Source organism: Carcharhinus amblyrhynchos, chromosome 5, assembly GCF_965287045.1.
Source record: "Carcharhinus amblyrhynchos chromosome 5, sCarAmb.v2.hapA, whole genome shotgun sequence".
In the NCBI taxonomy this organism is placed as follows: domain Eukaryota; kingdom Metazoa; phylum Chordata; class Chondrichthyes; order Carcharhiniformes; family Carcharhinidae; genus Carcharhinus; species Carcharhinus amblyrhynchos.
Genome location: NC_137328.1, coordinates 32,990,206 through 33,016,398, shown reverse-complemented (window position 1 = coordinate 33,016,398; position 26,193 = coordinate 32,990,206). Strand labels below are relative to the sequence as shown.

At 41.3% G+C, this 26,193-nt stretch overlaps 1 protein-coding gene across 1 annotated transcript in view; it reads right to left on the bottom strand.

Moving 5' to 3' along the window:
- cenpe (centromere protein E) overlaps positions 1-26,193 on the bottom strand; it is a 152,388-nt gene that overhangs the window by 78,400 nt on the left and 47,795 nt on the right. The window contains exons 13-18 of the mRNA XM_080189587.1: positions 25,597-25,743; positions 19,696-19,804; positions 11,147-11,312; positions 9,448-9,553; positions 7,397-7,633; positions 5,853-5,927 (exon numbers count right to left, since the gene is read on the bottom strand). Coding sequence (XP_080045713.1) covers positions 5,853-5,927; positions 7,397-7,633; positions 9,448-9,553; positions 11,147-11,312; positions 19,696-19,804; positions 25,597-25,743 — 840 coding nt within the window. The remainder of the gene's footprint in view (positions 1-5,852; positions 5,928-7,396; positions 7,634-9,447; positions 9,554-11,146; positions 11,313-19,695; positions 19,805-25,596; positions 25,744-26,193) is intronic.

Here is a 26,193-nt window from a genome sequence, read left to right as displayed (position 1 = left end):
CAATTTCCTCCCTAGCCTCCCACAACATCCTGGGATGCACTTCATCAGGTCCTGGGGATTTATCTATCTTGATAAGACTTCCAACATCTCCTCCTCTGTAATATGTACACTCAAGACATCACTATTTATTTCCCCAAGTTCCCTAACATCCACACTTTTCTCAATAGTAAATACTGATGAGAAATATTCATTTAGGATCTCACCCATCCCTTGTGGATCCACAGATAGACGGCCTTGTTGATCCTTAAGACACCCTACTTTCTCCCTTGTTACTCTTCTGCCCTTCATTTGTAGAAGCTCTTTGGATTCTCCTTTGTCATATCTGCCAAAACAATCTTGTGTCCCTTTTGCCCTCCTGATTTCTCTTAACTTTACTTCTACAGCCACTATACTCAAGGGATTCACTTGACCCCAGCTGCCTATGCATGTCTCCTCCTTGACTAGAGCCTCAATATCCTGAGTCATCCAGGGTTCCTTACTTTTGCCAGCCTTGCCCTTCACTATAAGAGGAATGTGTTTACCCTGAACCCTGGTTAACACACTTTTGAAAGCGTGCCACTTACCAGACGTCCCTTTGCCTTCCCACAGACTTCCCCAATTAATTTTTGGAAGTTCCTGCCTGTTACCATCAAAATTGGCCTTGTCCCAATTTAGAATTTTAACTTTTGGGGCAGACCTATCATTCTCCATAGCAATGTTAAAATAGAATTATGATCACTGGTCCCAAAGTGATCCACCTAACAATTTTGCCACCTCCCCTTCCTTATTTCCCAAGAAGTCCTCTCTCCAGTTGGGTCATCCATATACTGAATGAGAAATTCCTCCTGAATATACTCAACAAATTTCTTTCCATCCAATCCTCTAATACTATGGCTGTCCCAGTCAATGTCGGGAAAGTCCCCTATTACCACCCTAATTTTGTTCGAGCTCTCTGTAACGTCCTTATTTATTTTCTCCTCATTTCCCACCCACTATTTGGGGGCCCCCTTATTTCAGTTCTACCCATGTAGACTCAGTGGCTGAGCCTTCAGAAGTATCCCCTCTCAGTACTGCCATGATGCTTTTCCTAATCATAAGCGCAACTCCCCTGTTTCTCTTATCTCTTGTTCTATCTTTCCTATAGCATCTGCACCCTGGAACATTGAGCTGCCAGTCCTGTCCCTCTCTTAGCCATGTTTCAGTAATTGCTACAATATCCCAGTCCCATGGACTCATCCATGCCCAGAGTTCATCTGCCTTGCCCATCAGGCCTCTTGCATTGAAATAAATGCGGTTTAATTTGACTTCCCATGCTCTGTCTTGCTTTTGCCTCATCTGTCTGGCACTAGGATTACTAACACTGCCTTGGCTACTTAATGTGCTCTCTTTGTGCTGTCCTCAACTTTCCCTCCTATTTCCCTACTGTTTTAGATCCCACCCCCCCTGCCAAATTAGTTAAAACCCTCCCAATGGCTCTAGAAATCTTCCTACCAGGATGTTAGTCCCTCTCCAATTCAGGTATAACCCATCCCTCTTGACCACATCACCCCTTCCCCAGAAAAGATCCCAATGATTCAAAAATCTGAATCTCTGGCACAGCTCTCAAGACATGCATTCATTTGCCTAATCTCTCTATTCCTACTCTCACTAACATGTGGCACCGATTGTAGTCCAGAAATTACCCTCTCTGCCTAATCCTATTTACACTTCAGGACCTCATCTCTTTTCCTACTTACGTCGTTGGTACCAATATGTACAACAATCTCTGGCTACTCACCCTCCCCCTTAAGAACATCCCGCAATTGCTGAGATGTTCTTGACTCTGGCACCAGAACAACAACACCATCCTGGAGTCTTGAACGCCTGACTGTGCCTCTAACTGACAAGGCCACTATTACTACTGCTCACTTGCTCTTTGCCCAACCCTGCTCTACAGCAGAACCAGGTGTGGTGCCACAGGCATCTCCCCAACTGGCTATCCCCTTCAACAGTATCTAAAACAGCATAGCTGCTTGAAAAGGGGAATAGCCACATAAGACTCCTGCACTACCTGCCTGCCTCTCCTGGCAGTCACCCATCTACCTAACTGAACCTGTGGTGTGACAATCTCCTTGTAACTAGTGTCTATCACACTCTCTGCCTCCCTTACACTCTGCAGTGCATCTACCTGCTGTTCCAGCTGAACAATGCTGTTTGCGAGGAGCTGCAACTGGACACTTCCTGCAAACAAAATTGTCAGGAGACTAGATTGCTCCCTGAATTCCCACATCTGGCAGGAGGAACATACCACTACCCTAACGGCCATACTGCCCTTATACAGGTAAAAGGATAAAAGAATCTCAACTCCTCTCCCTTGCTTGTGGTTTTCCCAATGACTTTTGTTGGGTTAGAGGAGGAGGTAGGGAGGGAAAAACTGTAGCAGTTGGGGTTTAACTGTCTGGGTGCTCCAGCTTCCTCCTAGAACCCAAAGGTGTGCAGGTTAGGTTGACTGGCCATGGAAATTACCCTAGTGTTAAGGTATTGGCGGGGTAAATGTGGGGTTACAGGGGTGGAACCTGGGTGGGTTTGTGGTTGGTGCAGACTTGATGGACTACACTGTGGGGATTCTACGATTCTCTACAGTGCAGGAAGCCACTTGGCCCATCAAAGCCTGCAACAACCCTCTGACAGTATCTTATCCAGACCCTGGCCCTGTAACTCCATTTACTAACCTCTCTAACCTACACATCTTGGGATACCAAAGGGCCAATTTTGCAAGGCCAATTCACCTAATGCGTGCATCTTTGGGTCGTGAGAGGAAACCCACGCAGTAACAGAACATACAAACTCCACACAGACAGATACCTCAAGCTGGAATTGAACTTTGGTTCCTTGATCAATTTTGGTCTAGGAGCCAGCTCCTCTGAGGCCCAAGGATAGGGGAGATCAAGGAGAAAGTAGCTGTCAAGGCCCATCAGAGGGTGCATTGAATCAAGAATCAATTGTTAAAGAGATTGTTTTCGACGCCATCCTTCAGCACCCAGTTAGAGAAGAGCTTGCCATCAATGGATGTGATAAAAGCAATCTCACAAATGGACAACAAAACTGCAGGATGCTATGGAATCTCCACCGAAACCTTTATCAAGGAGTCAACATTACAGCTCCATACTCCAGTCTGTCAGATCTGCAACAGAGAGGAACTCCTCAAATGATCTTAAGATAGATGACAATATTCAAGAAAGGAGACAATCCAACTGTGGAAATTACAGCAGCATCTCCCCAATTACTATTGCAGGAAAGATTATAAGAATCCTTTTGAATCAAATTACACTCGAAGAGCTACTCCTTGAATGTCAGTGGATTTCGGCCATCAAGAGGCACGAGTGACATGAATTTTCCAGCATACTAACTACAAGAAAAACGCCATAAGTGACATCAACCTTGCTACATAGCCTTCAATTCTGTAAATCGTGAGGCACTCTGGAAGTTTGTAGTATAATACCCTCCAAAATTCATGACTATTCTTCGTCTAGTCTATGATACATGAGTGGTGACGATATGAGCAGTGATCTTTAACAGATCCATTACAGACTCGAGGTTAAGATAGGAGTCAAACAAGGTTGTGCCATCATTCCAACTCTTTTACTGAGCATCCTTTCTGCTGTCTGGCGAGTCAAGTTGCCTGCCTGCAGCTTATCGAACACATAAGCCATGCGTTCTGAACTAATCTCAGATAACTCCAATCAAAAACCAAGACTACCCTATTTGCAATCATTGAGCTCCAATATGCTGATGATGCTGCAGTAAGAACAGTGTTTGAAAAGGATCTTCAGAATCATTGATGTATTTACTGAGGCACACGAGAAGACAGGACTTGCACTCAACATTCAGAAGACCAAACTTCTCCATGAACAAAGTCCAAAGGCACATGGCACAATCCCATTGATTAGGATTCAGGAGGAGTGCCTGGAAAATTTAGAACACTTCTATTTTGCAAACTTTCTGCAGATGTCTGAGGTTTGATGATGAAATCCATCTTTGCCTGAAATCTGGTGCATCCTTTGGCAACCTGAGGAAGTGGGTGTTTAAAGATCAATGTCAAAACTGAAAACAAGCTCAAGATCTACCATCGCAACCCTTTCCTTATTGCATGGAGCAGAAACATGGGCAATGAACGGGAGGCACTTCAATGCACTGGAGTCATACTGTCAGTGCCACTTGACAAAGTTCTTTCATATTAAATGGGAGGCCAGATGCATAAAGTATCAGTGACCTCTCAATGTTATGAGCCCAACTATGAGAATACTGGACAAGCATAATGCTCATTAAGATCTAGCTTGATAGATCATAATTTAAAGAATATAATGCGAAGAACCGAGGGCAAGAAAATTAACAGCATACATCAAGATTAAATTTAAACACCAAAGAATCTTTACTTAAAAGCCTAAACAAAATACAAAAATGACTAAATAGGTACACTGAGCAAACAAATAAGGGTTCTACCTTATGAGCTTCTACCTTAAACTCAATACAACAGACTTAGTCCAGCTTAACCTACGTGCCTTTTATCCTGACAGGCTTTTCTCTCATTCTGTTTTTAATTGCTGCGCAGGTTACAGCTTGGGTCTAAGATGTAATGATATATTCTTACTGATACGACTTCCTGATCCAAACGTAGATGTCACTAATGGTCAGATACCACAACCCACCACAGTCTCTTGGCATCTATTCTTTTGTTGGACTGCTCTCTTTAGAGCTACTTGGTCCATTCCAATTTTATAGAATTCCCTCTTTTCCCCTCTAAACATGCAGAACTGAGTTACCTACTTAAATATAATAGACTGGGTGAGTTACAGCCTCCAGGTCAGCTTCCTTTGTACTTTTTCTAAAAAATCCAACATCCACTAGTTTTTCTCTGAGAGGACGCCTCCACCCTCAGCAATGTTCTGCCCATCAACCTCAAGGCAATCTTGCTTCTAAGAGCCTTGCAGACTGCCCTGAGGTCAAAGGCCCTGAAGTCAAAGTTTCAAACATGGTTTGTTCAAATAGGCATATGAAAGAAAAAGCAAACGACCCCCAATTCATCTTAAATTGAAACCAGAACTCTACATTCTTAACCCTCAATTCAGACAGTTCAACAAGCATCAAGGCTATGATCATCTGCCATCACTTTGCTGGATTGGCCATATTGTTCAGATATCAGATTCCCAAAGCAGGTCTTGTGGAAAACACGCTCCCTCTTGTGATGGAAATCAGAATCAGGCATTGTCTTTACAGGACAGAGCTGAGGCAAATGTTTTCTCTAGAGGGTTGTGCAACTTTGGAAGCGAGATCACAGTATTTAAGGCAGAGGTAGATTGATTTCCTTGCCCAAAACAATCCAAGATTATCGGGGTAGATAGGAATGTAGAACTCAATGCAAACAGATCAGGCATGATCGTATCTAATGGCACAGCAGGCTCGAGGGGCTGAATGGCCAACATCTGCTCCTATATTGTGTTTGATATTATGTAAAGATTTTGGATTTCATACATGCAAAGTAAATGGTTAAAAAAAAACACAAGATATCATGCTCTTCCTTAAAATATTATTTTTCAGCAGTTTTCCGCATTGCTGTAGTGAGGATCACATTAATCTTTCCATGATTTAAAGATTGATTTTAATAAATAAAAAACTACAACTTTTAGAAACCAGATACCATTGGGCCCTGGCAGCAGCAATCTTGTATTCTGAGCATAGCAACTGTCTTTAAATGAACAAAGAGCTGTTTTTAAATAAGGTAACAATCTATAATTGAGATCAGCAGAGAATGTCCATTTTCTTAAATTCGTGAATAAATTGTACCTCACTAATATTCACTTAAAAACAGAATATTTATATACAAAATCACTTACCGCAAGTTCCTGGTTGATAATCTCAGAATTATGAATCAGCTCCCTTAATTGTGCATTTTCATGCTTCTGTTGTGCCTGCAAGCAGCCCAGGAAGGGAGGTTACATTAGAATTGATGGTTGTAAACCAAGCTCATATTTCCACTTGCAACATAATCTAAAAACATGGTGGGATCTACGTGTAATTAATGGCATCCAGATCTACCTCACCACCATCTCTCTTAAACCCTCCAATGTCTAAGTTGTCAAACGAGCAGTTTGCCATCCAGAAATTTCCTCCAACTTTTGGTGAGACCAAAGTTACTGTTTCCGACCCCAATCATATATTCCATTCCCTAGCCGATTCTATCCCTTCCACTGACAACTGTCCTGGCATAAACAAATCATTCACAATCTCATCATGTTGATCCAGCGAGGAACTTCTAATACACTTCCACTCTCCCAGCCAAGACCAGCTCATTGTTTCAGCAACAGCTCGGCCGATTTGGAGGCTCATCTATAATCAATTATCTATTAGCTCGGTCTTAACTATTCCAATGCTCTCCTGGCCATAAGTTTGATCTCATCACAATCTATTGCTCACATTCTAAATTACACCACGTCCCAGTGTTTGCTAACTTACTTGGAACCCAGTCTGACAATGCCATAAATATAAAATGCAAATACTTGTTTTAAACAAACAGAATTAGATTTTTCTCTATTCCTCCTGGGACTTAAGTACTGTATACAATTTTGGTCCCCTTATTTAAGAAAGGATATATTAGCTTTGGAGGAGGTGCAAAGAAGGTTCACCAGGTTGATTCCGGAGATGAGGGGGTTAGCTTATGAGGAGAGATTGAGTAGACTGGGCCTGTACTCATTGCAGTTTAGAAGGTTGAGGGGAGGTCTTATGGAGGCATATAAGATAATGAAGGGGCTAGACAGGGTAAAAGCAGCAAAGTTATTTCCACTTAGAATGGAAACAAGAACTAGGGGGCACACCCTCAAAATACAGGCAAGTCAATTTAGAACAGTTGAGGAGGAACTTCTTCTCCCAGAGGGTAGTGAATCTTTGGAATTCTCTGCCCATTGAAGCAGTAGAGGCTACCTCGTTAAATGTGTTTAATTCACAGATAGATAGATTTTTGACCAATGAGGGAATTAAGGGTTATGGCGAGCAGGTGGGTAAGTGGAACCCAACTACTATCAGATCAGCCATGATCTTATTGAATGACAGAGGAGGCTCGAGGGGCTACATGGCCTACTCCTGCTCCTATTTCTTATGTTCTTATGTAATCATCTTATTAGTAATGAAAGAGGGTTGCACATTTCAACAAAATCTGCCTAATGGCTTGTTTATTTCAGTTAATGGATGGTGAATCGGGCATCCCGCACTGCGCACAAAGCACAAGCAAGGAAAATCTGTGCAAAAACTGAAATGGAATTGATGTGGATTTTTTTTCATATAAAATGAACCTAGCCTTCATTACTGGTCTTTACAAATCATCTTTTGCAAGGGTTGCTGTTGTGGTACTGCAGGCTAAATATTTTCAAAATTCACTTCTTACCTTCTCTTCTTTCTCAGCTTCTTTTTCCAAGAACTCAAACTCTTCAATTTCTCGTTTCTCTTTCAATTCTTCAATTCTTCCCCTCAGTTTTTCTAGTTCTTCGATTTCCTTTCTCTGCTTCTCATTCTCCATTTTGAAGTATTTTGCATTCTCTGTCTGTTCTTTCAGGAGCTCTTTTAATTCTTTAATTTCTTCTCTCTGTTTATCATTCTCCAATTTTGAGCTTTCTGCATCAAGCTGGAAAGTAATATTATTGATACTCAGGAGAAGAGGCACATGGAATCTCGTAACGGTTTGACAGAACAACCCTCACATACCCTTTTTGAGTAAAGAAGCTCACAAATATCAATACTGACCTGTAATTGTTTCACAACATGGCTTGTATAATCCTGAAATATTAGGCAAGTGATTAAAATCAAAGCAGTAAAAGGAAAGCAAGTACTTTCACAGTTGAAACCAGAAGGGCTTTGAGAGAGATTTAACCTTAGAATCTCACTTGTCTTTCCCCACTTCCTAATCAGATGTAGACTGAGATTTTGTAATAAACCTTGGTCTTTCCCCAATGTATGCGAGGACAAGGGTAGAGCAGGATTAGGGACAGGGAAAGAGTAGAGGAGACATGAGAGAATAAAGAATTTTCTACCATTTGGGTAAGAAAAACAATGTTCTTAACGACAGCACTGCAGTTTTTGTATTCTATGAACATTCGAACATAAATTAGGAGCAAGCGAATGTCAATTGGCCTCGATCTGTTCCACCATAAGATCATAGCAGATCTGATTGCGGCCTCAAACATCACTTTCCTGCCTACCCCTATATCCTTGTTAATCAGGAATCTGCATTAAAAATATTCAATGACTCTGCCTCTACTACTAACAAAGACTATGCCACAAGCTCACATCATTTCTTCCTGTATACCCTACCTTGTTGTTTAGGGAAGTGGGGTGGGGAAATCTGCAAACTACTCCAAGTGACTCCCATCTTTATTATCTCTGCTCAAACAGATTCTACATCTAAAAGGTCATCCCTGCCTAACATGCTAGTGCCATAATTAGAGTTATTCCTCCACTTTTTTCTAGTTTTGTGTTCTTCCAAAATGTCATGCATCCTTGAGTATTCAAGTCCCAGCCAGTCATTTTGTAGCCATGTCTGTAATGAGTGTCAGATAAATATTGATTTCTATTTGATCTCTTAATTCATCTGCTGTTACAAATGGTACTTGCATTTAGATGCAGAATCTTTAGTTTTCTCCTTTCATTCTATTTAAAAATTGGAAAAATGTCTCAAAAGCTTGAAGGCAGCTCACAAATTCTATTGCTACAAAACAGACAAGATTACTCTTCAGCCTATAAATCATCATCTCAGAAGATCACTTCTCACATTTTCTTAGTCTCTTAGCTTTGTGCCATCTTGTCTAAATCACCCACAGCTAAGCAAAAAGCCAAAAATTAGCCAGGAAAAGGGGTAGCTTTAAACTCTATTACAGGTAAGTATTCACACATTCTGTAATCCAAAGAGAAAAGCATGACATTCCTTGTTGTTCCTTAGCCAACTCATGAAACAGCACATTACTACCTTGCAAAATCAACTAGAGATGCAACTTGCAAAAAAAACCTCAGTTTCTTGCAGATCTTGAATTCAAATAGGTCAGAGTTGAAAACATGACCAATTTAGAAGAATGGAAAAACAAATGGCCTAGATCTTCCTGACGTCTGACCCACAATGTGTGGCCTTACCAAAGTCCCCAAACTTCTAAGGGATTGCCAGGAAGTTTTAATCTCAGATAGTTAGCAAGTTAGAAAAATTCCAGTCCAACTCCTGGGTAACACAATTGTGCCCTCCAATATCCCTCTAATCACTCACACTGACCCCCACTCCTCTACAGGCTTCACCCTCGACCTCCAATTAACTTCCCCCAGGCTAACAAGTGCGACTGCAACACTCAACTACAATCCTGATCTCATTTGTTGGACAAAGATAGGTGTACTTTATTAATGCTGACAGAATCAAAGGAATATGATTGAAATCTCATTTGTTTTACAGGCACTGACCTCATGCTTCTTGCTTTCTATTTCTTCTGTCAGCGTTTCAACTTGTTTCTCCAGCTCAGAAACCCTTTGCTCCAATTCTTCCTTTGAAGGTGCATCAAACATCAAGCTGCACAACAAATTAATTGAAAATACCTAAAGTAGTGGCACTTAATGACAAATAAATCAATGAAGATGGAGAAACTAGATGACAATCACACGTAATTTCTTTATTCCAAATTAAACACATTTGTCATTCAATCTTGAAGAGTCATTTCATTCCCAGAACATGACTCTAGTCGTAAACTTGACCAAAAATAATCTATTTTTTGAAAAGGTTGACAGCAGTGAGACCTGACTTCTACTGCTAAATCAACAGGGAATCTCAGAACCATGAGTCCGTGGAGTCACAGGTGGGGATCGTAAAATAAAGGCAACAGCAAGGATCTTCGTTCCTATTTTGATTCTTTATCTATTCACATGCAGAGCTGAAGGTTCACACATCTTGAGGATTCAATGTCAGACCTAGGGATGCAGCAGCTCATAGAGAAAGATTCTGATAAGAGATCACCAAACTGGCACTGGGGCAGAAATGTAGGAACAAACAAATAACTAGATTAGAAAGATCTCAAAATCTAGAGAGAGAAGATTAAAGACCTCAAATGGAATGGATTCAATGGGCTGGTTTATTAAAAGAGAAAGAACACTACTTCAATTTTCCCCGGCAGCTTGGACTAATGAGCTTTAATCATTGATCTGCTTGCCATACTCAGTTACTGGACTGGGGTAAAGCTGTGGTCCCATTTACTGGCGATGCCCCCATGCAAGAAATGTTGCACTTCAGTTTGACAATGGTGTTCCAGTGCAAGCAGGATAATAAACTGCAGAGGCAGAGAAAAAAAACTCAAAATACTTAATATGGGCAGTGGACAATTACACCTGAAAAGGTGCCAATGCTGCCAATCATTGCCCTGAATCCAAACATTCAATGTAATGTGTCCAATGCTCCAGAAAAAGCATCAAAAGGATCTGTCAGAATAGGGGCATATCTGCAGACACATTTGTTTCTCAATTTGAACAGAATTTCAACACAACTTTCTATTCACAATCTTGGGACTACTTTTTTGCTCTCACCTTCGACGTTAATGTAAGAATTCCTGTTCACCAGTTAAACAATTGCAGTGTTTATTTACATACAATATATTAGAGACTTGTAGCTTCATGGCTGCCAGTTCCCAAGATAGTACTGGAACAGAAACCAGAGCTCACCAGGATGGTTCCCCACCCTGCTCCTAGATTGGTTACCCAGGACATGTGACCCTTACTTTCCCTTTAAGAATCCACCTGCAATCTCCAGATTTGCAAAAAAGACGTCCTTCAACCAAAAATGTTTCAGAAAAACTGGGCTGATAAATACATTGCTGCAGGACATCCCTGTGGTGACACTGTCATACATAATCTATTATTTTCATATTGATGTTGTTATCATGCATACATACAGGACAAATGCACGGCCTCTGCTTGCAAATCTATTTTGTCAATGGTTAACAGTGACCAATGAAAATTAAATTCATAGCTACAACTCTTGTTCTTGAAACCTTGGTTTGTAATGTATAATAAAACAATCCTTGTTTGGGTGTTAACCCTTCGAATCTTTTCAGAAAAAAGCACATTGAGTGACACTGTAATAGTCACTAACATTTACAACACCAAAATGCCTTACCTACTGCAGTTGTGGCTTTCTTTGCTGTGATCGTTGAGGTACAGAAAATCTTCAAATGGAGGTACCTGGAACCCGCAGCTGCCGCCTCTTTTTGTTGTGATTGTACTACTGCGCTCAGATATTATTTTAGATGGCCAATCACGATCCACATCAAAATCATCATCATCTGTTTCCAAATGATAGTCAAAGCAAATATTTTATAGCAGTATCTATGATAACATCTGGGCCCGAGCATTTCTGATGGTGGGGTTCCCCTCCTGCCACCAACTCTGACTAACTGTAAGTATTTCACACTTGTATGAGCATCAATTGGCCTGCAGGTAGGCCTTTAACCCATCATTTGGAAGGAAGACCTACCATGGAGAGTTGCTGCAGCAGCTGTCTAATCCCTGCAGTGAACACGAGGAAGCTCTTCAACATGCCAGAACCCAGGTGACAGGGCCTGACGGCAAGTTAAGTTTGACATCTCAGGGCAGGAAGGGGAGGCGTAATCTGGGGAAGTGGGTGATTGGAGAATTGGAAGAAAGGCTGGGGCAGGAGCTGCAAAATCAAAAGGGACCTTCTGATGGGAGCTGGAAAACTGCTATTAAGCGGTCAATAAATTGCCTCTGTTTGCACTAGGGCTGGTACTCTGTTCAAGGCAGAGGTGATGGGGATGGGTGAACAGGGATTGGTATAGCCATTGGCGACAGTTTTTGATGAACATGTTTACAGAGGATAGATTGGAGGCCAAGTAGTGTGTAGAAATGATCAAGTTTAAGAGCAACAAAGGTTTTAGCAGATGAGCTGGTCAACATCGGAGCTGGAAATAGGTAGTCTTACCAATTACATGAATATGGTTGAATGCTCAGCTTAGAGTCAAAATGACAACCAAGGCTGCAAATAGTCTGCTCCAAAACTAATCTTCTTTGGCTTTTAGTATAACTCATGCCACTAACACTAGAGATCGTGCATTGTTGACACATGACCAGGAGTCATTTTCAAATCTGCAGACCAGAAATACACTAAGGGTGAGAATTTCTGGCCGCACTTGCTCTAATACGGTAAAATCTCACCCAAGGTCAACAGGTCTTTGCATGCTCCATGTCCCACACACCATGGGAAAATTCCACCCCTTGCGTTCTTGTCCAATGACAAGACTTCAGTATGATCTGAAAGTTTTATATTTCATTGTTCTAACAACTGATCACAATATTGAATGTGTTTAAATTTCTTCTCTAGATTATCTCAACATTATAACTGATCATATATGAATCTCTTACAAATATCTTTGCTAATCCCATGTCCTTTAACCCCACGTTAATCAATTTTCTTCCAAAATGCAGCACCTTATATTCAATCGAGATTTTGACATTTGTTTCAAATTTCATGACCAATCCAAATCTTCTACAAAATCTTAATAGCATGCATATGGTCTAGATAACTAAAAAGAGATGAAGCACTTGAAGAATACAGGGAAAGAAGAAAAGAACTCAGTTAGGAGGGCAAAAAGGGTCACTAAATGTCCTTGGCAAAAAGGATTAAGGAGAATCCCAAGGCAATTTACACGTTAGGAACAAGAGGGTAACTAGAGAAAAAGAATTGGTCCACTCAAAGACAAAGGAAGGAAATTATGCATAGAATCAAGGAAGTGGATGAGATCTTTAATGAGTATCTGGCATCGATATTCACAAAGGAGAGGGACATGTTGAACAATGGCATCTCGGAGGGGTATATAAACGTTCTACAGCAAATCACCATTACGAGGGAGGAATTGTTAGATGTATTAAAAAGCATCAAGGTAGATAAATCCCCAGGGCCAGATGGCATCTATCTCAATTTAATGAGGGAGACAAGATGAAATTGCCAGCCATCTAACAGAAATTTGTTTCTTCATTGGCCACAGGTGAGATCTCAACCCCAGTTTAAAGTCCAACAAGTTTATTTGGCAGCAAAAGCCAAAAGCATTTGCTGTTCCTTCATCAGGTGAGTGGGAGTTCTGGTCACAAACAGGGCATATAAAGACAAACTCAATTTACAAAATAATGCTTGGAATGCGAGTCTTTACAGGTAATCAAGTCTCAAAAGATACAATGTGTGTAGAGAGAGCGTCAAGCACAGGTTAAAAGAGATCTGTATTGTCTCTAGACAGAACAGTTAGTGAGATCTTGCAAGCCCAGGCAAGTTGTGGAGGTTACAGATTATGTGACATGAACCCAAGATCCTGGTTGAAGCTGTCCTCATGTATGCGGAACCTGGCTATCAGTCTCTGCTCAGCAACTCTGCGTTGTCGTGTGTCGTGAAAGCCACCTTGGAGAACACTTACCCGAAGATCAGAGGCCGAATGCTCGTGACTGCTGAAGTGTTCCCCAACAGGAAGAGAACACTCTTGCCTGGTGGTTGTTGAGCAGTATTCATTCGTCCATTGTCATAGCGTCTGCATCATCTCCCCAGTGTACTATGGCTCAGGGCATCCTTTCCTGCAACTCATTAGGTAGATAACGTTAGCCGAGTTGCAAGAGTATGTACTGTGTATGTGGTGGATGGTGTTCTCACATGAGATGCTGGCATCTGTGTCAGTGATGTGGCATACCTCGCAGAGGTTGCTGTGACAGGGTTGTGGTATCATGATCAATTTTCTGAAGGCTGGGTAGTTTGCTGCAGACAATGGTCTGTTTGCAGTTATTTGAAGACAAGTAGTGGGGGTGGCCTTGGCGAGATGTTCGTCTTTATCAATGACATGTTGAAGGCTCCGGAGGAGATGTCATAGCTTGTCCATTCTGGGGAAATACTGAACAACAAAGGGTACTCTGTACGCCATGTCCCATGTTTGTCTTCTGAGGAGGTTGGGGCGTTTTTTTGCTGTGGCGCGTCACAACTGTCACTCTGAGTCGAGCGCCATATCCTATTATGAGGACATCTCTCAGCGTCTGGAGGTGGCTGTTATGGTCCACCTCAAGTGAGCAGATCCTGTGTATACGGAGGGCTTGTCCATAGAGGATGGCTTCTTTAATGTGTTTAGGGTGGAAGCTGGAGAAGTGGAGCATCATGAGGTGAGCTTCATAACCTCATGATGCTCCACTTCTCCAGCTTCCACCCTAAACACGTTAAAGAAGCCATCCTCTATGGACAAGCCCTCCGTATACACAGAATCTGCTCAGACAAGGAGGATCATAACAGCCACCTCCAGACACTGGAAGATGCCCTCATAACAGGATATGGCGCTCGACTCATCGAGCAACAGTTCCGACGCGCCACAGCAAAAAACCACATCAACCTCCTCAGAAGACAAACATGGGACACGGCGTAGAGTACCCTTCGTCATTCAGTACTTCCCCAGAGTGGAGAAGATATGACATCTTCTTCGGAGCCTTCAACAAGTCATTGATGAAGACGAACATCTCGCAAAGGCTACCCCCCACTACTTGCCTTCCAACAACCGCACAACTGCAAACAGACCACTGGCTGTAGCAAACTACCCTTCAAGAGAACAGTGATCACGACACCACAATCCTGTCACAGCAACCTCTGCAAGACGTGCCGGATCGTCGACATGGATGCCATCATCTCATGTGAGAACACCATCCACCAGGTACATGGTACATACTCTTGCAACTTGGCCAATGTTGTTTACCTGATACGCTGCAGGAAAGGATATCCTGAGGCACAGTACATTGGGAAGACATGCAGACACTATGACAACGGATGAATGAACACCACTCGACAGTCACCAGGCAAGAGTGTTCTCTTCTGTTGGGGAACACTTCAGCGGTCACAGACATTCGGCCTCTGATCTTTGGGTAAGTGTTCTCCAAAGTGGCCTTCACAACACACGACAACGCACAATTGCTGAGCAGAGACCAATAGCCATGTTCCGCACATGAGGGCAGCCTCAACCAGGATCTCGGGTTCATGTCACATTATCTGTAACCCCCACGACTTGGCTGGGCTTGCAAAATCTCACTAACTGTTCTGTCTGGAGACATTACACATCTCTTTAACCTGTGCTTAACGCTCTCTCCACTCACATTCTCTGTATCTTTGAGACTTGATTACATGTAAACACTCACATTCCAACCATTATTTTGTAAATTGAGTTTGTGTCTTTATATGCCCCGTTTGTGAACAGAACTCCCAGCAGCAAGCACTCCGAAAGCTAGTGGCTTTTGTTACCAAATACACCTACTGGAGTTTAACCTGGTGTTGAGAGACTTCTTACTGTGTTTACCCCAGTCCAACACCAGCATCTCCATATCTCAGATGAGGTCCCAGAGGATTGGAGGATAGCCAATGCTGTCCCGTTATTTAAAAGAGGGTAGCAAGGATAACTCGGGTAATTATAGGCCAGCGAGCTTGATGGCAGTAATAGTGAAATTGTTGGACATGATTCTTAGGGATAAGATCTACACACATTTGGAACAGAATGGTCTTGTTAGTGACAAACAGCATGGTTTTGCATGAGGGAGGTCATGTCTCACTAATTTGATTGTCACTTCCTCAAACTCAAATGTGATTGACGAAAGAAGGGCTGCGGATGTTGTCCACATGAACTTTAGCAAAGCATTTGACAAAATCTCTCATGTTAGGTTGGTACAAAAGGTTAAATGACAGGATCGAGGACGAACTAGAGAGGTAGTGCTTGATCGACTAGCGGGACTGATGGTGGACAAGTCCCCAGGACCAGATGAAATGCATCCCAGGGTTCTGAAGGAAATGGCAGAGGTGATAGTAGATGCCTTAGTGATTATTTATCAAAATTCGCTGGATTCTGGGGAAGTGCCGGAAGATTGGAAAATGGCTGATGTTATGCCGCTGTTTAAAAAAGGTAACAGGCAAAATGCAGGGAATTATAGGCCGGTTAGTTTAACGTCTGTTGTTGGAAAAATGCTTGAATCCATCAAAGAAGAAATAGCGAGGCATCTTGAGAAGAATTGTTTGATAGAGCAGACGCAGCACGGATTCGTTAAGGGGAAGTCATGTTTGACGAATTTATTGGAATTCTATGAGGATGTGACTAGTGTGGTAGACAGAGGGGAACCAGTGGATGTAGTGTTTCTTGATTTTCAAAAGGTGTTGATAAGGTGCCGCACAAAAGGCTGCTTCAGAAGGTTAGAGGGCATGGAGTTGGGGGTAAGGTATTAGCATGGATAGAGGATTGGTCGTCTAATAGGAGGCAGAGAATTGGTATCAACGGGTGCTACTCTGATTGGTGGTTGGTAACTAGTGGAGTGCCGCAGGGATCGGTGCTGGGGCCTCAGCTATCTACCATTTATATAGATGATCTGGAGGAGGGGGCTGAGTGTAGGGTGACGAAATTTGCTGATGACACAAAGATGAGTGGAAAAACAAATTGCGCAGAGGGTGTGGAAAGTCTGCAGAGGGATCTGGATAGGCTGAGTGAGTGGGCGAGGGCCTGGCAGATGGAGTACAATGTTAGCAAGTGTGAGGTTATCCACTTTGGCAGGAATAATAGTAGGAGGGATTACTATTTAAAGGGCGAAAAGCTGCAGCATGCTATGGTGCAGAGGGACCTAGGGGTCCTTGTGCACGAGTTGCAAAAATCCAGTCTGCAGGTGATCAAGAAGGCGAATGGGATGCTGGCCTTTATAGCGAGGGGGATAGAATATAAAAGCAGGGAGATCTTGCTGCAACTGTACAGGGCACTGGTGAGGCCGCAGCTGGAGTACTGTGTGCAGTTTTGGTCGCCGCACTTGCGCAAGGATATATTGGCCTTGGAGGGAGTGCAGAGGAGGTTCACTAGGCTGATACCGGAGATGAGGGGGTTGGACTATGAAGAGAGACTAAACAGACTGGGTCTGTACTCGTTGGAGTTTAGAAGGATGAGGGGGGAATCTTATAGAGACGTATAAGATAATGAAAGGGATGGATAGGGTAGAGGTAGAGAGATTCTTCCCGCTCAGAAAGGACAACAGGACTAAAGGGCACAGCCTCAAGATTAGGGAGGGGGGGTGCAGTTTAGAACAGAGTTGAGGAGGAACTTCTTCACTCAAAGGGTGGTGAATCTCTGGAATTCTCTGCCTGTTGAAGTGGAGGAGTTTACCTCGCTAAATATATTTACGTCATGGGTAGATAGGTTTTTGGTAGGCAAGGGAATTAAGGATTATGGGGAGAAAGTGGGAAAGTGGAACTGATCCACTTCAGATCAGCCATGATCTTATTGAATGGCGGGGCAGGCTCGAAGGGCTAGATGGCCTACTCCTGCTCCTACTTCTTATGTTCTCATTATGACAGAGGGCAGTGGTGGAACAGTGTTTTTCCTGAATGGAAGTCTGCAATTAGTGGTGTTCTGCTGGGATCAGTGCAAAATGTAACTGGTCTGATAGCAAGTTTGCAGATGATATTAAGATTGCCAGGGTTGCAGATAGTGATTTAAGATCGTCAGAGAATAGAGCAAGATATATAGATAGGCTGGAAAATTGGGCAGAGAAATGGTAGATGGAATTTAATTTGGATAAATGAAAGGTAATGCTTTTTGGTAGATTCAATTCAGGTGGGAACTATAAAATAAATGGCAGAACCATCAGGAGCATAGACAGATCTGGGCGTACAGGTTCACATATCCTCCAAAGTGGCAGCACATGTGGAAAAGGTGGTGAAGAAAGCATAGGCATGCTTCCTTCATCAGCCGGGGCACTGAGTATAAAAGTTGACAAATTATGTTATATGAAACATTGGTTAGGCCACATTTGGAATAGTGTCCAATTCTGATTGCCACACTACCAGAGGACATGGTGGTTTTGGAGAGACTACAGAAAGGTTTACTAGGATGTTGCCTGGTATGGAAGTGGTATCAGCTATGGAGAGAGATTGAATAAACTGGGGTTGGTCCCGCTGGAAAGAAGGAGACTGAGATATGACCTGATAGAAGTTTATAAAATTATGAGGGGCATGATAAGGTGAATGGTTGGAAGCTTTTCACAGTAAAAAGTCTGACAACACCAGGTTTTAGTCCAACCTATTTATTTGATAATATACTCACTAGCTTTCGGGGTTACCCCCTTCGTCAGGTGAATGGAGAGTTCTGAGAACTCTCCATTCACCTGACGAAGGGGGTAACCCCGAAAGCTAGTGAGTATATTATCAAATAAATAGGTTGGACTAAAACCTGGTGTTGTCAGACTTTTTACTGTGTTTACGCCAGTCCAACGCCGGCATACCCACATCATGGAAGCTTTTCCCCAGGGCAGAAATGACAATCACAAGGGGATACAAGTTCAAGGTGGGGGGGGGTGGGGGGGAAGAGATGGGGGATGTGCAGGGGAAGGTTTTTTTAAATACACAGAAGGTGGTGGGGACTTGGAGCGCACTGCCAAGCGAGGTGGTTGAGCAGGTATGTTACTGACATTTAAGACTTATCTGGATAGGCACATGAACAACAGGCAGGTTTAGTGGGATACAGGTGGTTGGTCTAAGTAGGACAATGTTATCAGCACAGGCTTGGTGGACCAAATGTTCTTCATTCACACTCTCATTTTAGCCTCATCGTTAAGTTTAACAAGATTCAGAACAATGTGTCACCTGTGAGGAACTCTGCAGTTCGTGAATTTGCAACCTTGGGCAAACAAGATGAACAATGTTGCCAGCACAGCCACGTTCTGCATTGATTGTCATGGGACACCCCTCTGACCCCTGCTGGTTGTCACCTCTTTGCTGTGGAGCACAATCACTTATGGCACACTGCCGGCCTACCTATCATCCATATACAAAGCAATTGTGTTTTGCGCTCAGAGTTGGTGTCCACAATGACAAAGCGTGAACACGTGACCAGGAGTAGAATACAAGGGTCAGATGACCAGGTTTGGGCAGAAATAGAAGGAATTCTGGAAAAGGCCAAATCTTGGAGTTGTCCAGGAGTGTATTAGTGAAAATTGTAGCCTTGGAACTCAGGCGGATAAAAGCTGCTGTTAGATGGCAACTAGTAGCTAAACTCTGTGTGAAGGTAAGGAAGGTTAAGCCTAAGGAAATTCACAGCTTTGACAGACAAACATGATGCATGTATGCCAAGTAGATAAAAGTTATAGTTTACATCAAATTAACAGGCTAATTTTGGTTTATTGTTAGTAAAAGTGAAGTCACGTCCATTTTTCTTTCTGGGGTCATTTGGTAAATTTGATTTGTTGGTTTTGACAGGGATCTTAACCAAATACGTATATGAAAAACAAGTGCCCTTGCTTTCAAAAACCTTCCCTTCTGTCATGTTTTGTTTCCTCATTTTAATGATCACAGTACCTTGATCTGATTCAGACTGTGCTTCATTTATTTTTCTCCTTGTAGGTGCTTCAAGAAATATTCCTTTGCTTGTGATGCACAAAATGTATAGTATTCAGTATACAGCACTGAAGAGCTAATCTTCATTCCAACTTTTGAACATAAATTGCTATTGGTCCTATGACCCAAGAGGGTCTACATTAACCAATAGTTATAATATCTACCTTGCATCATAGCTTTCAGATTAAGTGGCAATTCAATTTAAAAGATCAGTCACAACTGATTTATGAAAAAGACCTCTGAACGCGTCTCAAAGTAGTTGCTTATTCAGGTGAACTTGCCTTCATCTTGCTCTTGACAGATTTTATCCAACTTTTTCATTTTGTTAGAAGGGTCCAAGCTAGCTCTCAGTTTTCCAGGAGCCCAGGTAACCCTCCTCTTTCTTCTGGCCTAAAAACAAATGTGGACAGATATGGTATTGTTTGTTAAAATGTACCAAGCCTCTCTTCATTCAGTCCTGACAGCATATACAACTCAATTTCTTATTGTCTATTCATCAATCTTCCTATATTAGCATCCAATGACTATTTTGTAAATTCATTTCCAAAATTCTGACCAATTAGCTCCATAAAACTCACTACAACAAAAAAAAATTCTGTGTCATAGTACTTATAGGTTAAAAGCAGGTTCAGTTATTGAAAATGACTGAGAAAGTTCAGTCATTACAGCATGCATCAACCGTCCAGCCTTGAGCCATTCTAAGAAAAATCAGAGGAGTGCAGGAGTGAGAATTCCAGATTTATGACGTTTTTTTGATTTCATTTCTGAATGGCTCAGATCTGATTAAGATTGTGCCCTTTGCATTTGGTTTTCAATTAGAGAAAATATTCTGTTTGCGTCCACCCTGTGAAATTGGTGTCAGTTTAGATGTCTCATTTAAAGTCACCCTTAACCCTTATAAATTCAAAGAAATACAGGTCATGTTATACAACCTGCATTTGTAATAACTCTGAAGTCTCAGCATAATTTTAGTGAAAATGCAAGATCAATATATCTCCCCTACAAAGTAGTGCCCAGCCCCGAATACAAGATTACCTGGCAGGAGGCTGTTCAGCCCAAAGTGGTCCATGCTGCTGTTTATGATTGATTTGAGCATCCTTTCATCTTAGGCTTAAATCTATCAGGAACCATATATGCTCTTCTCAAACTCTTATCTAGTTTCACTTTAAATATCACTTCAACCATTTCCTGCGGTTGTGGGGTCCACATTCTCACCAATCTGAATAAAAAAATTGTGTCTAAATCGTCTGAGGCATTTCTTACTGATTACCTCAAACTTCTAGTTGTGCTCTTCTCCACAGGGGAAAACATACTAAAATTATGAAAAGGTTTTAATACAATGGATAAAGAACGTCACCACAAGTCTTCTCTCACAAGTAAAAAGACCCCAATCTCAATTTCCTGTTTCCCACTTAATAGCCTTCCTGTTTCAAAATGATTTGTCTGTAAAGTGTTTTGCTATGGTTCTAGGTTACTTAGAAATTTAATTTCATACTTGAGCTTTGTCTTCTTTTCTGGTCTTTGTATTTTCTCACATCATCTCTCTCAGCACTCCTGTACTGTGAACATATGCCTCTAACTCAGAATTATTCCCTTATTCTTTATTCATTCAGTTCTCCAGATCTGCTCTGACTTGGCTTGAAGGCTAGACTTACCAGCCAAGAGGAATATCCTAGCCATATCTAACCTGTCACACCCTGTATGAATTGTCTACGTTTTATCATTTCTTGTCCTTCAAAGCCCTAGAGAATCTGATTTCAGCTCCTTTAATTTCCTCATATGACTACCTTGCCATCACAGGGATTAGTCAGGTGAACCTCCATTGCACTCCCTCTACAGCAGTATATCCTCTTAGGAAAAGAGACCAAAGCTGCACACAATCATTAAACCTTGTCCCAATACCATCTTTTATCCTGCATCCTGATCCTTTTGTCATTTAATTGCTTCAGCCTTCCACCTGTTACCAGATTCCCCGGTTCATTCTTCCATATCTAGTTCAGAACCCATTATATCTCTATTTTTTTCTATTTCTAATGAAGCTCCATAAACCTTTATCTTGGATGTTAAAGTTATACATAGCACCTTGTTAAATGTCTTTTGGAAATCCAAGTGCACTACATGTACTAATTTCCCATTTATGCACCCTATTAGTAACATTCTCAAAAACTTAGTATATTTGCCAACATTATTTCTCTTTCATAAAACCGTTGACTATGACCGATCGTACCAAGACTTACTTAATAAGCTTCAGATTTTGTGACAAACTTTATGTTAACAAGCCTCTAGTTCCCCGTTTCTCTTTCCTTTCTGCAATTGCAGTGTTACATTTGTTAGTTTCTATTTCACCGAGACCATTCTAAATTCTAAGGAATTTTGGAGTGGTTCCAATGGGCTGCAAGTATTACACCACTATTCAACTGGATCGGATGTAGTGTGACTCAAGCTTAAATCCACCTGTTGTCTGCTTCATGCTCAACTGTCTAACTCTACTGTCAAACTCATTCAGTAAAGTTCCACCTTTATCAGGTTATATTCCTGCAAAATTATGAGTGGCAAACATTTTATAATGGGAATGCTTCAGATAAGTTCCAGCCATTCCAAAATTTAATCTCTTTAAAAAGGTTAAAAGTGATGTTGTAGACTAAATTCAAGACCATTTTAACTCAAATTGATAATACAAGAAAACAACAAAGCAAAATATGTAAATCATATCATATAAATTACAGTACTTGAGTGATAGTAGAGGGTGACGTGGCTGATGTGGAATTCAATGTGGATTAAAAAAAAAACAATGTTATTGTTGACTGCTTGTAAAGTTCTTTGGAAAGGAGCAATTGTACTGTCAGTAACTCCACAAAACAATGCTTCTTTCCATGCTTGTATCATGATCTGATATGCCTACTGGCTTTTCAAACCTGCTGTTTGGCATTTACCACCATCTTAGTTTATGAATTGAGCCTTTTTAGGTTTTTCTTACTGCTCAGCTTCATTTAATTTCATCAGTTGAACCAATTTTCTTTTACTGGAATTTCTCTTGACTGAAACAACTCATCCACACCATCTGTGGTCAGGTCATCAAATCCCTCCCCTCCAACTTCTTTTGCCTAGTCAACAATCCTGGCCACTTCAGCATCGACAACGAAAAAAACATTTACAGCCTCAGGCTGAACATTTTTTTACCCCAGCCACCATTTATGATTGAAGCTCTTTGTCCATGTGCTTAATTATGCCTATGAGGATGTGGAATTCTTCCCAGTAATGATAGACTGTGGTTGCAGGGTCTGCCTCCATAAGACGAACAATGTGATTGAAACTTTGTTGGATGTAGTAAGCCTTGAAAGAGGCAATGATCCCTGGTCCATTGACTGGATAAGAGAGGGGTCATATTTGGGGATAAAAGCAAAGAGTCAAATTGGAGAGTTCTTAGAGAGTGTAGATGCCCAAATACATCTTTGTTATTAGGACCTGAAAGACGTTCCATTTTTCTCAGATAAGTCATTTTCCTCAGATAAGTGATGACCTCAGCAGAAAGCAATCTTCAAGTACTACTGCTATAACCCAGACTTTGCTATGAGCCTTCCAAAAGTACTGGCAGATTTACTTATTCCTTTAAAAGTCAAGGGTTTTCTGACCTATAAACCAACAATGGTTTACATTTAAAACCAGCCACACTGGCACAATAAAAATGTCATCCTATCCTTTGCTGCTTTAAAACCTGGACCTGTCCTTCTTTTGATGTGCAGGTCTAATTTGGCATTTCCTTCCAGAATAGACAACTTTTATCTGCATTGAAAACCTACTCTGCCTGGCAACCTCTTTCCTCAACATATCCCTGCAGCTGCATGGTAAGCTGAAGCAGCCATAACTATCAACTTCACATTTTGCAGCTCAAAGTGCTTTTCAAAGCAATCAAAACAGCCTGAGCATCCTTTGGAAGTGGAAGGACAGGGATCTTATGCACCACCTTCATTGTCACCGGTGAGACCAGCAATACTTCTTTAGTGCTCTATGTACCATATAATTCAAATACTTTATTTCTAATATTTGGACTATCAACTGGGTTCTCCTTTGATGCTGGTGCACTGTCCACAGGTTAATTAACCTCACCATTTCCTTTTAATGTGGATTTTGCCTATAAGTTAACCTGGCACTATGACTACCAGAAACGTTAATATTGGGCCTTAGTTTTTTCTTCAGACTGCCTAATGTAGGATAGTGGATTTAAAGATAAAATATTTCCTGACCAACATGGCAGCATTTTTAATCTAAGATTGTGACTAATTGTTCAAGTGTCATCATTTTCCTGGGATAATTTCTGCTCAGCTCTGACTCCAAGTGTACAGGTACTGCAAAACACGAGGCAGGAGTTATTGTATCCTGTAAATCATAGCAAACCCTGCGCAGTTAGAAAAAGCACACATGCAGTATACATTCTTTATGTGGGAAAGACAACATGGAAACCTGCGAGTTATCTTTAAATTCTGGTTATTTATTTATTTCAGGATTAACTTATTTTAAGGTGAGAAGTTTTAAATCTTAAATTGCATATGGGTGACGGTTCAAGGTCAAAAACCACAATCAGGTGTATAAGTAGAATAAAATATTAGAAAAGATTATTCAGCAGTAGTATTAAAAAGTACATGAAAAGTGACTTCATACAAACCTCAGACTCCCAGACAGCTGCATAGGTTAAGAATTTAGAAATATACAGATGTAAACTGTTGGGTACAATTGATTTTTAAATGAATTGCTTCTGCCAAAACATCAGCTTACTCATCGTCAGCTAGCCCCAGGGCTGTCCTTGCATTGCACACCATTCACTGGATTGCATCTTTGTAGCTAAACAACTTTGCAATAAAGGCGGCAGGAGTTGACAATGTGATTAGTGACTCCATCCTTTTCTCCCTGACGCGCATCATTTCTTCAGTTAGTCAATAAAACCAAAAACCTCCTTCTCAGCTCCTGCTTTCAGTCAAATTGTATTCAGTACGACTGAACTGTACTTAATCCCAACTTTAATCAATAAATTTATTTCTCTCAGGAATGTTAGACCCACCTATTCCTCAATCTCTCCTCAGAGCTGAATAAGGGCCTGTTTATCTTTTACCATTTCACTATAGTCACTTTGCAGTACATAGTAATGCAGTTCTATAGTTGAAAGTTGAAATTTTAACAAGCTGCATACTTTATTTAAACATGAGTCAGAATTAGTTTCCAAAATAATGGCATGTTAAATGAACACCATTATTAATACTTCAATTATCCAGCAAATTATGACAAAGAAATACCATATGAACAGAAATTGCTGTAAGTCATTAGGCAATTTACATTACTCCACTGGTGGCCTCAAAACAATTCACCCTTTATATGAATTTAAAGGAACTGCTTCATTTGCACATTAATTGCAAATAAATCTTGCTGCATTAAATTAGAGCTGGCAGTCAAACAGCCCAAGTAACCTTTCTAATGACAAGATCTCCCACAACACTACTCAACTTCTGACCAGAAAAGGGAAAAGGAAAGTCTCATCTCTGTATTAGTCAATAGTTGCTAGAGACATGTTTTCCTACTTTCTTCACTCTTCTCATTCTTTATCCAATTTGCCTCTACTCAACCCATTTCCTTCCCAGTCAGTTTCCTTAGAACTTACTGTTTGTGGAGATAGTACCAACAATCTTATCACTCATTAAGGACTCAAAATGTCCCATTTCCTTTCATAATAGCTCTCATTTTCTAATTAGACTAATTATAATTGATCCGTCTGCATGCTTTAGTGGAACTTGGCACCTTTCACTATTTATAGTTAAAACGAGTGGAAAAATTGCCATCCAGTCAAAACCTCTCCAAATAAATTTCTTAAGTAGTATTAGACAGAATATTACTGCAACGGTCAAGTAACCAGGAATTTGAATAACCAACACTGCCTACCATTACAATCTGTACGTGACAGCCATCAAAGCTTGATTGACAGGGATGTGAACCATGTATTTTGTTCAAAGTTCATGGCATTCTTCACATTAACAAAGCTCTTAATTTCTTCACCGTGCTAAGTACAGAACTCACCACCTCCCCAAAAAATAATTCCCTTGAATTGGTCTTCTGAAATTTTATGCACAGAAACCAATCTCATATTCAAGCTGTGTTAAATACAAGACAGTTGGTTTTAAAAAAAATTGACTTACCTTCATTTCTTGATCATCATCAGTTGAAACTCTGACGAGCATTCTTGTCAAATTCTTTATTTTCTGTTCATGCTCTGTTTGAAGCATATGTTTCTCTGACAACAGTTGAGCTTTCTCCTTTGCCTGAACGCGATTATCTGAAGTAAGCTGTGCAATAAAAAAGTACTTTGTAATAAGGAATAGGATTAGGCCATAGTTGAGCTTGCTCCACTATAAGAACATAAGAAATAGGAGCAGGAGTAGGCCAACTAGCCCTTCGAGCCTGCCCCACCATTCAATAAGATCATGGCTGATCTGTCGTGGCTCAGTTCCACATTCCCGCCCTCTCCCCATAACCCTTAATCCCCTCTCTCATCAAAAACCCATCAACCCGCGTCTTAAAAATATTTAGCGAGGCAGCCTCCACCACTTCAACGGGCAGAGAATTCCAGAGATTCACCACCCTTTGAGTGAAGAAGTTCCTCCTCAACTCCGTTCTAAACCGCCCCCCCTTTATCTTGAGGCTATGCCCCCTAGTCCTACTATCCTTTCTGAGTGGGAAGAGTCTCTCCACCTCTATCCTATCCATCCCATTCATCATCTTATACGTCTCAATGA